General features: G+C 38.4%; 1 protein-coding gene and 1 long non-coding RNA gene across 2 annotated transcripts in view; one reads left to right on the top strand and one right to left on the bottom strand.

Moving 5' to 3' along the window:
* The window catches only part of LOC117664057 (uncharacterized), a 43170-nt gene extending 33125 nt beyond the window's left edge, over nt 1-10045 (top strand). Inside the window, exon 3 of the long non-coding RNA XR_015733068.1 lies at nt 8901-10045. This is a non-coding gene — a long non-coding RNA (uncharacterized LOC117664057). The remainder of the gene's footprint in view (nt 1-8900) is intronic.
* The window catches only part of AHCYL1 (adenosylhomocysteinase like 1), a 43379-nt gene extending 28855 nt beyond the window's left edge, over nt 1-14524 (bottom strand). The window contains exon 1 of the mRNA XM_034414787.3: nt 14142-14524. Within this exon, the coding sequence (XP_034270678.1) occupies nt 14142-14252 (111 nt within the window). The 5' untranslated portion in view covers nt 14253-14524. The remainder of the gene's footprint in view (nt 1-14141) is intronic.
* Nucleotides 14525-17082: the final 2558 nt, after the last annotated feature.

Raw genomic sequence — 17082 nt, 5'->3', positions numbered from 1 at the left:
TTGCACTGTAAGAGTTAAAAGGGAAACCAGACCATCTTACTTTTCACTATATCAAATCTTTGGCCCCCATCAAAATGTACATACTAATGCTAATTTTACTGATGCACAGATAGAAACTGCCCAGGGGTCTTACATACCCTCTTTTCCCCAAAATAAGACATCCCCTGATGATAAACCCAATTGAGCTTTTGAGTGCATGGCAATAAAGCCAAGCGTTTATTTCAGGGTTCAAAAAAATATAAGACAGGGTTTATTTTTGGGGAAACACAGTAACAACCAGATAGCTGTTTAAAGCAATTGTTTTTAAAATGGAAAATATCCATAACAAGTTAATGTATTTGTGAAAAAAGTGCTAGAAAGCCAGATACAGATGAATAGATTAAATTTAATAAAAAAAACTGATGAATAATAATAGCTCATTGACAGACACATCAGCAACGTAAAAGTTAATTCTTGAAAGAATCACACTGAAGGAGCTTCTTATATATTGAAGCATAAGTTGGTTTTATAACATTAATAGAATAAGAGCTGAAAGATACCTCCTTCATGAACAGTTTGTCCTTCTTGTCGAAGAGGTACACAATGGAAGTAGGAAAGAATCTAGAGAAATGAACCTTGCTTTTTAAAATCCTTTTAAATATAGACAATGTGGTGGCATTTGTTCTTAAAGGAATGTACAAACCATATTGTTCCTGCAATACAACCTGACCGAAGTCCTTTCCCTCAAATATCGATCTTCTTCATCAAATCAATGATACTCATATAGGAGAACACTATCATGAAACAAACGAACACCAATAAAAATGTGTTTTATTTCAATGAATTGTTCCATGTTCTTAAATCTACAGAACTTGGTAAGTTCCAAATTTGAAGTTATGGATATTTCAATCTATTGTTAGCAACCACCTCTTCCCCCAAGCTGATTTAAAGATAACCTGCAAGTTGAAAGGGAAGGCCCAGTCAACCTTTGCAAACGAAAACCTTTCATTAATAATATTCAGGCATCACATATCTGATGCAGGAACATGGATGGCTGTACTTCTGGTGAACTCTCTTCTTGTAGTGCTTCCAACCTCTTCTCTGTAGGATGGCAACACTAACAAATCTATAGACATTTCCTAAGAGCCACAAAAGTAGTCAAGTAATATCTAAGCTGATTTTAACCTTCCTATTTAAGTCAAAGAAGTACAATTATCTTAGTTTTACTATATAAATGTAGATAGCACAGATATCACTCCCAATAATAGTGAATTTTATTTGTATAGCACAGGCTATAACAAACTAAGAACCAGGTACTAACATATGCTTGTAAGTGATTGTGTTTGCAAACATCAGCACAAATTTCTCCCTAGGAACAGCTGCAAACCAGGCTGTAGCCCCAAGAAAAATATAGTTAACAAAGAAAAATGATTTTGTAACAATCTGACCAATACATAGTGCAAGTTAGATGCTAGCATTACTCACAGAACCTTGCAAACAGGACAGCAAAAGAAATAATGAGGGATTCTTACATTTACATTTGCTCCTCATGGACAAAGGCATAAATTATAGAGAATATTTTGAAATCTGCCTTCAAGAACTGCTGAGGAAACCAGCTGATTTGCAACTGAATTAAAACCATTCTCACTGGAAAGTTCTGAATTGGTAGATAGGTTAGAAGCTAGTTCTACTGTATATACTGTATGTATACAATTGTATACAGATACAATTTCCATATTTATCTTATTTGTCTGATGCTAGATTTCAATGAAATACTGAGTCATTGGCGTAATTTAGAATTCCAAAATTAAGTTTTATCAGAAGACAGAACCTGCTATCATCACAAAATCCTATCTCTTATAGTAAAACCTTTGTTTTAGGATAACCCGAGATACCTTATTTCTCATTAGCTGAAATTAATTAGCCTAAAAGAAAGGTTCTACTTAATTCTTTCCCCTTCCCTTAGCCCAGAAAAAAGAAGGAAAACCCTCTTTCTGACTTCTCCGATCTAGATGGGTCATCTTGAAGTGAGAACTTGTTGGCTTCTTTTTCTTTTATTAAATTTCTCAATTGTAGGCCTAAAGGTCTCTTGTCCCTAAGAACTGAGGAAGAAGGGCTCCTGTCATTCAGGAACTTGCTACTCAAGAACATTATTTTTTCTTTCTTCCTTTCTTTGTTCAGAAAAAAGCTAAGCCAGCTTCTATAGCAACTGGCAGAAAAAAAGTAGCAAAAAAGCCTCATAAATTATTAAACATTTCAATCTGGATTCAGGCCTTATGTTATTGGGTAAGATTTGGATGCCTGAATGGATCCTAGACAAGGAGCGATGAAGTGAGAATGCAATTCCTTTTGATTCTTCTTGACTTCCCATGGTTACCTTTCGACCACTCTGAATGGAAGGTGTTCAGGATACAATATTACAATTCTACTGCTTCTATCTGCAGAAGATGGCCCTGGGTGACATCTTGGTCTAGCAGAATGAGTCCCGGAGGGTTCCCATTTTGGCATTAATAGTGGGACTGGTGAGGCCACTGGTGCCTTGGCATGAAATTCCAGAACTGGCAGAACATGCTCTTATTTAGCCAAATGTAACTCCACTGCACTTACCAAGAGAAAATGGCATTTTCTAAGATTTTAAAAACTGGATAGCCTCATAAGGGAGAATGCAGTCTTTCAGCATATTTAAGCTTAAGCAGAATTATGAAATGAGTTGTTTTGATAAAATAATGGCAATATTTTGCAAAGCTATTGTTTGTTCTGATCTGACTGTTCTAGAGATTCCTAAAACCAAGATGGAGGAAGTTGAAGAGTGTTTATACAGTGTCAGAATACTAATGGAACACAAATATGCCTAAATATCCTACAATTGTCTTCAGTGAATACATTTAAGACTACTGAGTAGAAAAATCTGATTTGGACAAATGCTCAGAAAGGAAATTATATAGCAGGTAAACTAGGTTTTGAAGAAAAAGGAGCAGAGAGAAAATGGAGTCTTGCAACAAATTTAACCATATATAAGTGGTAAATGGTTTTTCATCTTATTTAGAATTCTTTTGTGGCTTAGCAAGTCGTTATGGACCAGACCATGATTCAGTTTAGTAAGAAAATATAAAATATGGATTAATTCAATAAGCAAGTTATATCTGTTGTTTGACTAGTCAAAGAATGGATGGCTTCAAATACTCCCGGACTTAACCCCATAAACTTCAGTTCCACCAATTACTGACAGGCAGCTCACAACTCATCAATAATGTGATGGAGAAATCATTATAAGCAAAATAAAAATGATGATTAATTTTCAAAAAGATTTTCAAAGAATTTAGGTCTATTTTGGGCCTTCATGTCATTCCTGACTCCTTGTAACTATCTGAACAAGTCCATGCAGGTTTTGTTTTTGTTTTTTGGCAAAATCTGCAGAAATTGTTTAAACCTTTTCTTAGGGCTGAGAAAGAGTTACCAGGCCAAAGTACCCAGCTGGTTTTGTGTCTAAGGCAGAAATAAAACTTACCGTCTCCTGGTTTCTAGCTTGGTCCCTTAAACCACTATACCAAACTGAATGACCTGCTATTATTAGTTATCTGGAAATTCTACAGGCATTCAGAAGCATTATATTTTTACTGATCAGTAGAAATAATCTGTAGGTGCCCAATAATCTTCACTTCACTGCTGTAGATAATACTTTTATCTTTTTGTCAGAAGACTAAGTAAATGAAAGAACAGTCAATTGTGTATTGCAATGCTTGTACAGGTATACCTAGAAATAGAATGTATAGCAACTGTCAATAAAATAAAGAAATTATTAATCGTCAATTAGACATAATTAATTCCAGTGCCAGCCTTCTCTTTTGTGGCACAGTGGGAGAGGTAATAGAGATTGGATAAACATAAGAACACAAATGATCCACATGCATTATTTCGTACACGCTTTTCCAATTTCAAAAATGATTTTCCATACCACATATATATTTCTATAAACCTATGCCTGAAAGAAAAATTAAGTTATTCTTGTACAGGTTGAAAGGGTGTTTTTAATTACTTAATGGTTAGAATGCAGTACTTCTGCTGATTGACTGCAGTTCAGCAATTCGAGTCTTGCCAGCTCAAGGTTGACTCAGCCTTCTTTCCATCCTTCTGAGGTTGGTAAAATGAAGACCCAGACTTTTGGGGGAAATAAGCTGACTGTGTAAACTGCTTGGAGAGGGCTGTAAAGCACTGTGAAAGGGTATATAAGTCTAAATGTTACTGCTATTGCTACTGATCTTCATTACCAAATATAATCTTCATTTCGTATAACTTCAGAAAGAGGCACAAAGTGGAAGTAGTCTCATGAGGCAGAGGATAGTAATAGTTTGTTGTGTCACTGAATCCAGGCACAGACAATATGTTGTGACCTAGTGCTCACAACAGTCCATGGTAATACTATCCTTATAGAGCTGAACAAAAACTGCATGAAATTGTGAGATATCTTGTCTGGTTATGATGGGGAAAGTAATTGAAAGTAAATATTTCAATGTAAACATTACAATACAGCTGAAAGTTGTAAAAAAAAAAATCACAAGTAGAAACCCCACCACCCCCAATTTCCCATTAATCCATTTTTCAACAAGATGCCTGCTTTCCAAACCTACAACCCTTCCTTTTCAAGTGTTAATGGTAACTTTGGGAAACTTACATGTAATGTTGGAGCACTCTGCATCTGTCTCACCCACAAGATTCTCTGCATACATCATCACATTTCCAGTCCAGATCCTGGGCCAGCTATTTTTTTCTACTACAAGCTTTAAGTGAATAGAGTCTGCACAGCAGTAAGCCTGTTACCAAGGACACAGTATTGATCAGAGCACATATTATAGTTCAACTAGCTCACAGTGACAGTACTATAAGGGCCAGGACTTTAACTAGGCCAAAGGAAATCTGCCTTTTGTAAGAGTTTTTAAAATCATAATAAAAATATTGAGATCAATAATATGGGCCTATTTGGTAATGATGGTGGTATATGGAAGACTGTAACTTAAAATGTAAGAGGACTGAAAGGGAAGCATGAATGAAATGAAATGACTGAAATAAATAATTATAGATATGTTGTGTGTCAACAAAACTAAGAGAACAGTGAAAAATATAATAGATCTGAATGCCCAATCTTTTAAAATGATGCTTGATGGAATACTGTAGTGAAAAAGACTGAGCCTAGATACATCTACATTAATATGTAGATGAAGAAGCAAATATGCTATCCAAATAAGTGCTTGTAGTCGTATTCATTCTTTCAAGCTAAAATATTTTTCTTGCCAGGGTCAACACCTGGTGACTTTACATTGGGTTTTCTTGGCAGCAATATTAGGTGTTTTACTTGGCATGCAAAAGAAATCGGTGCTTCTCATGAGAAAGATATTCCATGTCTTCCAAAAGTGCTTTACAGTATGATCCTTGGAAAAACATGTGGCTGCTTTAAGATGTTAGGTTCAAATACTAATATTTATATTCTCATAAACTCCAAAGCATTTGAAGTTTGCCACTGATTTTCTGATTGTCTCCCTTTCAAGTATTGGCCATTTTCTGAGATCAGTCAAAGTTGGCTAACCATTGCCCCTAGCTGTACATGGATTCTTTTATAGGAATTCAAAAAAATAGCATTATGTATTAAAGCAGGTTTTAATACTGGTGCCAAGAGCTTTTGACAATTGTAATAGGAAGAGGGAAGTAATACAAACAATCAAATAGATTAAACCAAAATACTTTATAAGAGGTCACAGGAAGAAACTACATTTTTCTTATAGGAAATAAAAGAGCCAAACATGTCCGACTCAGTAGTTTCTATGATTAGCTTTTGCAAAAGGGTACCATAAAAAAGAACCATATTGAGAAATTGTTAGCCTCTCTCATTACTAAATTTATTAAAGAAGGTAAAATCTTATTTGTTTTGCAGAAATCTTATTTGTTTTGCAGAAGAAGGAAGCCCTGCGGCACCCATTGCAATCCAAGGAAACTGTTTTAAGGGACAATTGTTTCAATTATAATGCAATCTTTTTTGGGTCTTACAAGAATACATTCCTGCATTAAGGTTAATTAGCTAGGAGGAAAAAAAAATCACAGCAGCATTTTACAAAGGATCTGAGATAAATGTGTCTAGTACATTCTACACAGATTAAATTCAGTTAACCAATTAAATATTGCCTTATATATGGCTACAGTCTGCTTCCTTGGTGCCCCTATTTGTTAGAGTTCACCCTGAATGATCTTTTCTCATCAGTTTGCACTGTATTGTACTGAGACAAACCTGAACCATGGCATTAACATTCTCCTTGGCATCACAAACACATCAAAAGCTTCAGCAGAATTTTCTGATGCCATCACACATTACTAAAACAAAACTGAAAGAAAAGCAGACTATTGCTTTTATGGTAATAATTATGGAGAGAGGTCAGGAAAGGGAGCTACATTTGATAGGCCAGAGAGCAAAGAGTAATAATAAGTTTCAGAGTTTCCATTGCCATAAAGAAGTTGAGGCACATTTTGTTGCCTCTTCGTATTTTTCAAGTATCTTTTGTGAATTAAAATGGCTGACTAGATTTAATCAATAGAAAGTTACTCTTTCCCCTACAATCTGAACAAAGTACAAATCTGCAACTTAAGGTTTAGAATTCAAGTAGCATGTTGTGTAGTTACGCAACAGATTATTATGCTATTATTTTCTTATTTACAAGAAATTCATTCCAACACACACAGCTTTTTTTTCCTTCCAAAGGAATTTTCCTTAACACCACTGCACTTGCAGGATCTGATAGCTAATGCTTTTCATATATTTTCTTTAGAAAATTTCTCTGTTTGTACTTTATTTTACATTTAAAAAGTAAAAATGTATTGGCCACTCATCTTACCAAAGGGTAACTCAGGGAAGTTGTGGTATTTAATGGCTTTTAAATAATTTTTAAATAAATTTAATTCTGACATGTCACAAAAGGCTAGGCATTATTTTTAATCAAAAATTGTTCCTGCCTATGAATAGTTGGAGAAAAAATATGAAACTTTCTACACATGCCACAGCAGCAAGGCTTTTATATACGTAACGGTGAAAAAACTGACATTGTTTATTATGGAAGAATGGATGGTGAAAGTAATGGAGCTGGCTGGAATGGCAAAATTGACAGATTCCATCAGAGAAAAGACACTGATTAATTTTAATGCTGACTGGAAACTTCTTTTGGACTTTTCATGAACAGAAAAAAAATGAAATTATGACATATGGATCTGATGCTTGGGTAGCAGAAAACTGGGTGCATGTGGTAAACTTAAAGTAAAATTTATAATATCTGCTGTAAAATAAAGTTGGAAGTAATTTCTTTCTTTATTTTTTTCTTTCTGCACTTTTGGCTTTGTTTCTTTTTTCACTCTGCACTACTTGCTTTTTCCTACTTCAATTATTAGTTTGCTAGTTTATATTTTGTTATTTGAAATTTTTAATAAAGTTATTAATAAAAGGAAATTGTTCCTAGGATAAATCATATTTGTAATATATTCCCAGTAGAAAGGGCCTAGTTCCTTAAACATAAAATTCGGTCAGGCTGTAATTCTGTGGCAAAGTATTCTGCAGCGTTCCTACTGCCTCTATCTCTTTTGTGTCTATCCAAGATAAAGGAAATTATATTTCTCCTCCTCAACCATCTTGCAACTAATGGCCATGATTCTCCATATACTTACTCTTAAAAGAACAGATGTGTTTTGAATTAAATATGCCATATATCTCTGTTACGGTAAAAATATTATGTAATATGATGATTGGTTCTTACAGTATTCTTACAAAAGCCATAAATGTTAAAAAGCTTTTTAACATTTATGACTTTTGTAAGAATACTCTAAGAATCATCATATTACATAATATTTTTATTGTAACAGGAATATTTAATTCAAAACATATCTGCTCTTTTAAGTAAGTGAAGTTCAGTATTTTTTCTGTAGTTTTAAATGTTTAGCTTTTCAAAATGGAAAACACTTTTTGAGTGGTAAGAGAAAAACTGAGGATTATGACTCTACCAGTAGATTCTATGGTAATTTTCACACTAGTACTTAGAGCATCATTTAGCCTTCATTGACATGACCTAAAGCCTGTGTGCTATTTTTGGCAAAACAATGGTTAAATGGCTCAAGAAGATCTTATACCAATGATGGCGAACCTTTTTGGCACTGAGTGCCGAAAAAGGAGCACTTTGCTCGTTAGGGCCACAACCAGGAAGAGGAGCTGCCCAGGGGGCATGCGCATGCTGGATAATGTACTTCTGGCTTCCGGCGCGCATGCAAGTCTTCCGGTTACTGCCGCACATGTGCATTCGCTAATCAGCTGGCCAGCATGCATGCTCACACCAGAAAACGGAACACCAGGTCTTCCGGTTACTGGCACTGCTGCACACACGAAGGCCAGCTGATCATCGCATGCGCATGTGCGCCAGAAATCCGGAAGAGGAACAGGCAACATCACGCGTGCCAGGTGACATGGCTCCATGTGGCGCTTCAGGCACATGTTCCATAGGTTCACCATCAAGGTCCTATACAGTAAATTGCAATAATATAAAAGAAATATTTCTTGAACTGATGTATTTCATTCTTGCTCATCCCCAATCCAATGAAATTGTTCATTTTATATATGATGGGAACATACAGATTAAGTAATTATTTTAAGGGGTCATAGTACTGCAAAGTTTGGGAACCTCTGTTCTAAGCCATTCTTGGCAAGAATTTGGCTCAAAATCATAATTAACATTGTGGATAAGGTAGAAAGTTAAACTATAAACTGAAACCATGGTAATAATAAAGGTTAACTAATTGTTAACTTCCTCTTCGTGCCATCAGACAATAGAGTGGTTATAGAGAATTACTGCTTCGCCAGCAGAATCTCTTTTGCTCTGATTATTTTTTCATCCCTTCAGGTGAACGGAAGATTCTATTAAGAAACAAAAGACTGTGGGAAGCATGAGCTGATTCCAAGCACAGTAGAGGCACTGACTCCATAATCAGAAAAACTGGAAATTACTGGTACCAGCCAGTGCAAAGGTGGCTGGGATACCAGCCAAGTAGAACTGCAAATTGCTGATGACATGTTTCCCAGTGTTTTAGCTGAATTCCCATCAATCTATCAAAGAACCTGGGTTCTACTAAGGTAGAATAGACCCATTTCTCTTGTATGTTTGTATCCATTTGCCATTATAGTTATCAGTTAAAAATTTTAATAACTTAAAAATGCATAATACTGATTACAATCCTGCTGTAAAATAATGAAGTCTAACTAGGACTGCAGCAGTATGTATCACTGGAGAAACTACTTTACCCTAAGCACTAACCAAAACACTACAGCCAAATAATGAGAGAACTAATTGGTGCAAAATCTTATTTTATTTGGCTCCTAAACTCAATCCTCTGAGGTATCTCGTTTTGCCAAGATACTTAGAACCTTTGTCTCATTGTACATTAAGTAGGATCCATTAGGCCTCCCTTCTTTTCTGCTCTCTGCTTTCTCTAAGGAACTCTTTCCAAATTTAGAAAATATATATTTTTTTTTTGCCCAACTTGGTCTATTCTGCATACCATTAGTAATATGACTGAGAAACATTTATCTAAGAAATGCACCATTAGTAATCTCTTACAGGTATGCATGTCCTTTAACTATCCAGAGCTACAGAAAGGCCTGCCATTTTTTTTATTTTAGGCATGAGTTTCACTTATAGCATTCTGAAATTAATTGCATGTCAAAGTTACTCCTATTTGGGGATTTCATCAGAATCCTTTAAAAGCATAAAAATTAATGACATTCTTATATTTCATGGATATTAAATTCCCACTATGTACCGAACAATGAAGATTCTAAATAAAATTGACAGGTATAGTGTAGTGGTTATAGTATTGGGCTGAATGTAAAAAAGCTTGTTCAAAACCACTGAATAACTTTGGGTAAGTCAGTTTATTTTCAGCATAACCTACCTGACAAGGTGAGAAGGGAAGGAGTGCGATGTACAATATTTTAAACTCTTGAAGGACAAGTGAGATATAAGTCCATCAAATAAATACATAACTAAAATACAATTGTATTTTCAGTTCTCATAGAAAGCATTTCTGATCACGAAATATAATCGCCATAGTGTATATTTTCTGAAAAAAATCTTACAACAGAATAATACTTTGTGTTAAAAACCATGTATGTATACCGTATTTCCCCGAAAAGACCTATCCTAAAAATAAACCCTAGCTTGATTTTTATGTGTGTGCCTAATATAACCCCTACTCCAAAAATAAACCCTAGCTAAGACACTGCCCATTCTGTCCCACCATCTGGTTGCATAAGGTGGAGCAAGATGCATGTGTAAAAATCAAGCTAGGGTGGGGGTGGGAGGGTGGAGCTGCCCCACATACCCCGCATCCACTTACTTTAGGATCGCTGCAACTAGGCCTCCTGCACCCTGACACCTGTCACGCAGCTGCCCAATTTCTTCTGCAGGTGCTTGCAGCCACTTGTGGCCAGACACCACATGGCACATTGCACTGGTCCGCTGCTCATGGAAGGCTGCATGGCTCATCGTGTTGATGCCACCGCTTGTGGCAGGAGGCCGCATGGCATGTTGCTCCGATGCCACTTGCTGCAGGAGGCCGTGTGCTGCATTGTGCTGGTGCCGCCACTTGTGGCAGGAGGGCACATGCTGCGTCATGCCACTGCTGCTGCCTGTGCGCGCAATGGTGCAACACAGCACTCAGCCTCCTGCTGCAAGAGGCGGCCCCAGCGCAATGAACCACACGGCGTCTGGCTGCGAGTGGCCACAGAAGTCAGGCAGCAGGTGTCGGGGCATGAGAGGAGCAACAGTTGTCTGGGCATGGGAGGCCTGGCTGCGGTGGTCCTAAGGTAAGCGGGTAAGACATCTCCCAAAAATAAGACCTGGTGCTTATTTTAGGGCCCCCCAAAAATAAGACCAGGTCTCTGGAGAAACACGATAAGTATGTATGCATGTAATTATGTATGAAATAAACCTGGTCAATTTGGAAAACTAGAAATATAGTTTCTAGCTTCTAACAAATATATACTATGCAATCGATAGATGAGCTAAACAGGAATCTGTTAATTTGAAATGCAGAAATCTAGGAAAAGATATGACCAATAGACATCGTGTATACTTCATGTGCCAAAAGGTCCAAGTGATATGATGAATTTAAGAAGCAAGACCCATAATTACAAAAAAAAAATGATCAAGTATCACAGTTTACATAAGGGCTCATCTATTACTGCAATATACCAAGAAAATCTTAGTCCACTGAACTAAACTAGCTTAGGTAGATTTCTAACTGCTGAAGTGGCCTTGAACTTTCTGAAAGGTTTGTTTAGTTACCAAAAGTTATGAACATTAGTTTTTATACAAACCTGTAGCTACAGAAATCAGTAAGATTCATCCCTCTGAAGTTGGAGAAAGCATTCTGAACCTCTGACTAGAAATTGCAACACTGAAAACTTTCTCCTGCTGCACCATTAAATTCTGAAAGCAACAATTCCTGATGTCACGAACTAGGAAACAGTGGCCCAGGGAGGACTTTTAAAAAAATCCTTTCCAGCTATTGGCAAGAAATTGGAGTTAGGGGCCTCTTCTACAACTGCATCCTATAGTAAATAAATCATACTGGTTTCAAAAGGGTTTACTGTCTGGTAAGTATGTGAAAAGATAATGTAAGAAAATTTATCAGTATAGCTACAACATAAAACATATGCAAGCAAGAAGTATTTACGCTGACAGCATTCCCTATGCTCCATTATTTTTTTTTTTGAGACAGATGTCAGCACAAGATTGGATTATATGCTTTCTCCATAATCTGAACTCTCAGGGATGTGGTCCAGATATCTCTTTGCACATTACATATCAAACACTAAATGTAGTTTTTGGAAATAAAGGTATTATGGGATTCCGCTAGTTTTAAAATTCTAGTTTTGCATAGGAAAAGCCTCAAGCATGAGAAAGTTTTGTTTGTAAAATCAGAACCACGACTTTTCATCCTAAGGTTACAAGAAACATTTTGGTGATATAAGGTTCAAAATGGTCAGACCAAAGCAAGCCAATTATTAGTTAAATAAATGCTCTGTATGCAAGCACTTTTAAATTTTAATGAAACATAGATACTATGGACATTAAAACATTCAATTTTCAATCATAAGATCATTCCATTAAATGTCAACATAATCATGCTTTTAAAAAAGAAATTACATCTTTAGATGAAACTTTTTCAAATATTCTTGTACATTATTCCAGTTTTGAGTGGCAAGTTGTACTGCAAAATTTAGATAAGTGCAGAATGTAAAGATAAATACATTTCTCATATCTTGGAAATGTGAATTAAATTTGTTTGTTTACAGATATAGTTCACAGAAACAACAGATATCTATAGCATAAATCCTAATCCTTAAGAACCTAATTTGACAATGTTGAAGGAAAAATATCTCAATTTTTTTCAATATTTAAGGTTTTAGGAAGATTTATTGATTTAGTTTTACATTCTGGTTCACAGAGCATTAAAGCACCTTTTGATGTAACTCCTTTAGTCACTGTCAACCTATTGAATTTACTACCTGAAAGCTCACAAAGGGATCACTAGTATTTGTAAGAGGCAAACAAAACTTTCCAAATAAAGTAAATGAAACAATCTTAATAAGTTCAACTGTCTCTGTCCCGTCTGCTGCCTCTGAAGTTTTTGCTCTGTGCTCTATTCAAATATAAATTCAGTCATGCACTAAGGATCTAGAGAGGACTCAATGTTCAGCTCAGACAGAATTCCCAAGCAATTCTAAATGGAGAACTTAATTGTGCATTATTGAAGAGGTGACAAGGGCAGCTTTGCTAAAAGCAATTGCTGCAAAGAGAAGGTGAGTTTTTAAAAAATGTCTAAAGCAAACAGGAGTACAAATTAAGTTCCATTTAAGTTGTGCAAAGAATATGTGTGCAATTTTTAATGGACAGCTCTGGACCAGCACATTTAAGGAAGAGATAGGCTCTACAAAGAATAGAAGAACGTGTGCATTAATCCTGCACTATTAGTTTGTGGTTAAGGCAGCAGGCTAGAAACTGGAATCATGAATTCTAGTTCCGCCCTAGACACAAAAGCCAGTTAGGTGACCTTGGGCTAGTCACTTTCTCTCAGCTCTGGGAAAGAGGCAATGGCAAACCCCTTCTGGAAAACCTTGCCAAGAAAACTGCAGGGATTTTATCCAGGCCATCTCATAGAATAGGACATGATAGAAGGGAAGGGAGGGGGGAACCCTGCAATGATGTAACAGGAACATACTTGGGGTTTATGATACAAAGATGCAGCCTGGAACAGCACCCAAACTATGAAAGACACATTGTCACAAAGGATGTCTCCAAACTTCAGAACTGTAGTACTGTCTGAATATGGGGAAGTTAAACGTTTAATCTTGTTAGAGGACAGTCCGTGTGGATCCCGGCCCCACATTGCTTCTAGGCAGAAGTGTGATAGTGGTGCGGGCAGTATCATACCCCAGGCACCAAGTTCCAATTTAGTATCCTGCCTAACAGCAGGGTTTTCCACAGGGTGGGAAAGGAGGAGGAGAAATGCCTTAATACAGCTGCGGTACCTAGTCCCGCCTGGGCCTGAAAAGACTGAACACCCCGGGGCGCTTTCAGCAGTTTGCAAAGAGTCCAAAGCTCCCACAACCTGAGCCACCGCCTGCCCAGCTCCAGAGTCCCGTCCTCTTTCTCCTTCGTGGAGGGTTTTTTTTTTTTTTCCTTTTCCTTTCCTTTCCCTCTTCTCGATTGGTGCCTGCCACCCCCCCTCCCTTTTCCCTTTCCGCCTCGCGGGATCTGTTTTCGGGGCCGGGTCTGATTCCCAGCCAGCCCCCCCTTGAGGGACAAATCCAAAGGGGGAAGAGCTCCTCGGGGCATGTGCAGAGGGCTAAGCCAGCCGCACGCCCCCAGCCCCATCCCAGGAGGTCAAGAGGAAGGAGTTTCCCCCATTGAAAGGGCATGACTTTCAGGGGACGCCAGTCCCGGCCGGCACTTCACTTCTCCTTTCCGGGCCCGAGTCGAATCCGATTCCGACCCCACCCCACCCCCGGGAGACACCCCCTCCCCGAGCGCCCCTTCCCCCCCCCCCGAGTTTGCTGCTTGTCCCCCGGCGGCCCGCACCTTCTTGGGCGCCTTGGTGACCGTGGACATGAAGGAGTATTTCTCCGCGTCCTCCATCTCCTTGGCTTGCTTCAGCTCGTCCCCTGCGGCAGCGTCTGGCACGGAAGACATGCTGGAGGAAAGGGGGCAGGAAAGGGGCCGCCGATCGCCCAGGCCGAAGAAGCGGACTGGGGTGGGTGGGTGGGACGTGCCTTGCAGCCGGCTTCCCTTGCACGGGCTCCGCGACCTCCTTCCACGATCGCCGAGTCTGCAGCCGCCGCGCTCCGGCAAGGGGCGGGGCCAGGCCAGCACCTGCGTCAGCACGCACCCGCGGGATCGCCCACTCGCGCGCTAAGGCTTCGGGCGCGAGAGGCCGTAACGCAAAGGGCCGGGCGCCGAGGCTCTGCAGCGCCTCCTGGCGGAACTTGGCGCTCCTCCGCTGCTGTCGGGAAACCTCGAGGTCCTTTTGTTTCGCCCTACCAAAAAAAAAAAAAAAAAAAGAGCCAACCAAGTGCTCGACGTCCAGGTCCAGAAATACTTTTAACAAGGCAAAAAAACCAAGAACGCGGACAAAAATGTCCAAATTAAGATGTGGCGAAAAGGAGTGTGTGTGTGTGTGTCGGTGTCTTTTCTCTTGGTGAAAGATAGTGGATGCATAGGCTCAGTAGGAGGCTTATATCGATCCATTGTTTTTGCTGCAAGAGTCTAGAATAATTCTGAATATTATTAGGCCTTTTTTTCCCCATCTTTTTATCAATTATTTCTATATAGATAATAATACAAGTAGCCTATGCAGCAATTATTCTTTATACAATATTTATTTATTGTTTATTTATTGGTTCGATTTATATGCCGCCCTTCTCCGGAGACTCAGAGCGGCTTACAATGCGTTAAGCAATAGTCGTCATACTTTTGTATATACCTGCTTAGTAGGGCTTTTGCCCCTCCCACCAAGCGGTGTTCTTTTTTATACAAAGTCATTTTATTGCCCCCACAATCCAGGTCCTCATTTTACCTACCATGGAAGGATGGAAGGCTTAGTCAACCTTGAATTGTTGGTGATGAGTTGATTTGATATGTCAATTTCAATAATGGAAAAGGAATTAGAGGTTCCTTCTTTTGCATAGCTATTAGGAAGAGATAACATCAATATAAAAACCTTCAATAGTTCTTAAATTATGTCTTATTCAAGAATAAATGAGTATTTAGACATTTGAGGCCATTGTAATAACATAGTTTGAGTCAAGTTAGAGGTTAATAATGAGATTAACGTTTTATTTAGGCACATACATTGTCCCAATGTAAGTGCCTGTACATGTACTATTACATGTTTTAATTCAATTATGAAACAAGGTTTATTATTCTAAGATGTTCCTATTTCCATATTGAAATTGACAGAGTGGATTCTTCATGCCCTTGATTTCACTAAAAGAGCTGGGCAGGTGGATCTTTCGCTCTGTCCACTTAATGACCTGGAAGATCACATAACAACTGAAGCCAAAAGTGCCAAGATTGTGGTCGCTGAGCAAAGCAATCATAAGGCCACCTCACTTAACAACTGCTTCACTCAAAGACCAAGATTCCAGTTCCAATTGTGGTCAGAAGTCAAGGACTACCTGTATTACTTTGTCTTTGTTTTGAGTCCTGAAGTGAAACTTGTCTCTAATTAATTTTTTTTTTTACAGAATCTGTTCTATTTGTCCTATTAGAATCCAGAGAAGCACTGTTTGCAGATGATGGCTTGTATCATATTGGAGGAAGAGTGTCTGAAGGTGCCTCTTATTTTATATATTTGTTAAGGCCTGTGATGGTGCTGTTGGTTTAGATGTTGAGAATAAAGTTGATAATTGGGTTTGCTGCGGGCTTAATTGTCCTGTTGCTCTTTATTATTTGAAAGAAACTTCTTCAGGTAGGGTCTGTCTGCAAGTTGTCTCTGTGCAAGTCTTGACCTGCCATCCAGTGCCTGAGAAAGTGCAGTGTCACTGTCCGGTATGGGCTGCAGCCTATTAATAATGTATTTGAGTGATATGAGCTGTGAAAGTAAATGAGAACCAGTGGCGTTCTCTTTCTATGGTCAGAATTTCAATATATCTTTTGTGAAAATTGATCTGGCTGTATTGATTTGTCTACTCATTTCATTGGGTGGGTAGTCTAATCTCCGGAATCAGGCATTCATTTTAATTCCATCAGTTGAGCATTTCTGTCAACTGGAACAGAACAAATGTGGTTGTATAGAGTCTAGTTATAGATTATGGATTTGGTGGTGTGTTCTGGGTGGCAGTAGGAAGCATGTAGACTTGCACGACAATCTGTAGATCTATAGATTTCCTGTGTGATGTTTAATATCCATTGTGTAGCTTTACAGTGACATCAAGGCAGTAGATTCTTCTTTGGATAGGTCTAAGTTGAGGTGGATGGAAGGGTGTAAATGAGCTTCCCCCAACCTTTTGGGCACCAGGGACCGGTTCCATGGAGAGAGTTTTTTCCGTGGACCAGAAGGGGCGTGGTTTTGCGGGCTGCCTGCATCCCACAGATGGGGCTTCGCTTGTTTGTGTGGCTTGATTTCTGGCATGCCACAGCCCAGGGCCGGTCCATGGACTGGGGGTTGGGGACTCCTGGTGTAAACAGTTGAAATCATGATGGAATTTGATGAGAGTTTCCTTTCCATGGGTTCAAATAATGAAAATGTCATCAGTGAATCTCACAAAAGGAGGGGCTTCATGCTGTAAAGTTAAGAAAACATTGTTTTAAGGCAGACATGAAGATATTGGTTTATTGAAGAGCAATCATTGGCAGGAAAGAAACAGGATGGAAACAAGATTGAACCTTCACCAGACTACTCATTCTATTTATTATCATTATTCTTCCACGATGTTCATTGGTCAGTGTTGATGCTTCTATAGATAAAATCGTTTATCATCAGTACAAAATAATTTTAAAAAGCCTAGGTAGAGCACTGAAA

This window comes from Pantherophis guttatus, chromosome 3 (genome assembly GCF_059756535.1).
Source record: "Pantherophis guttatus breed Tessera chromosome 3, ASM5975653v1, whole genome shotgun sequence".
NCBI lineage: Eukaryota > Metazoa > Chordata > Lepidosauria > Squamata > Colubridae > Pantherophis > Pantherophis guttatus.
The sequence above is the reverse complement of the archived record's forward strand: the minus strand, read 5'-3'. Positions and strand labels throughout refer to the sequence as shown.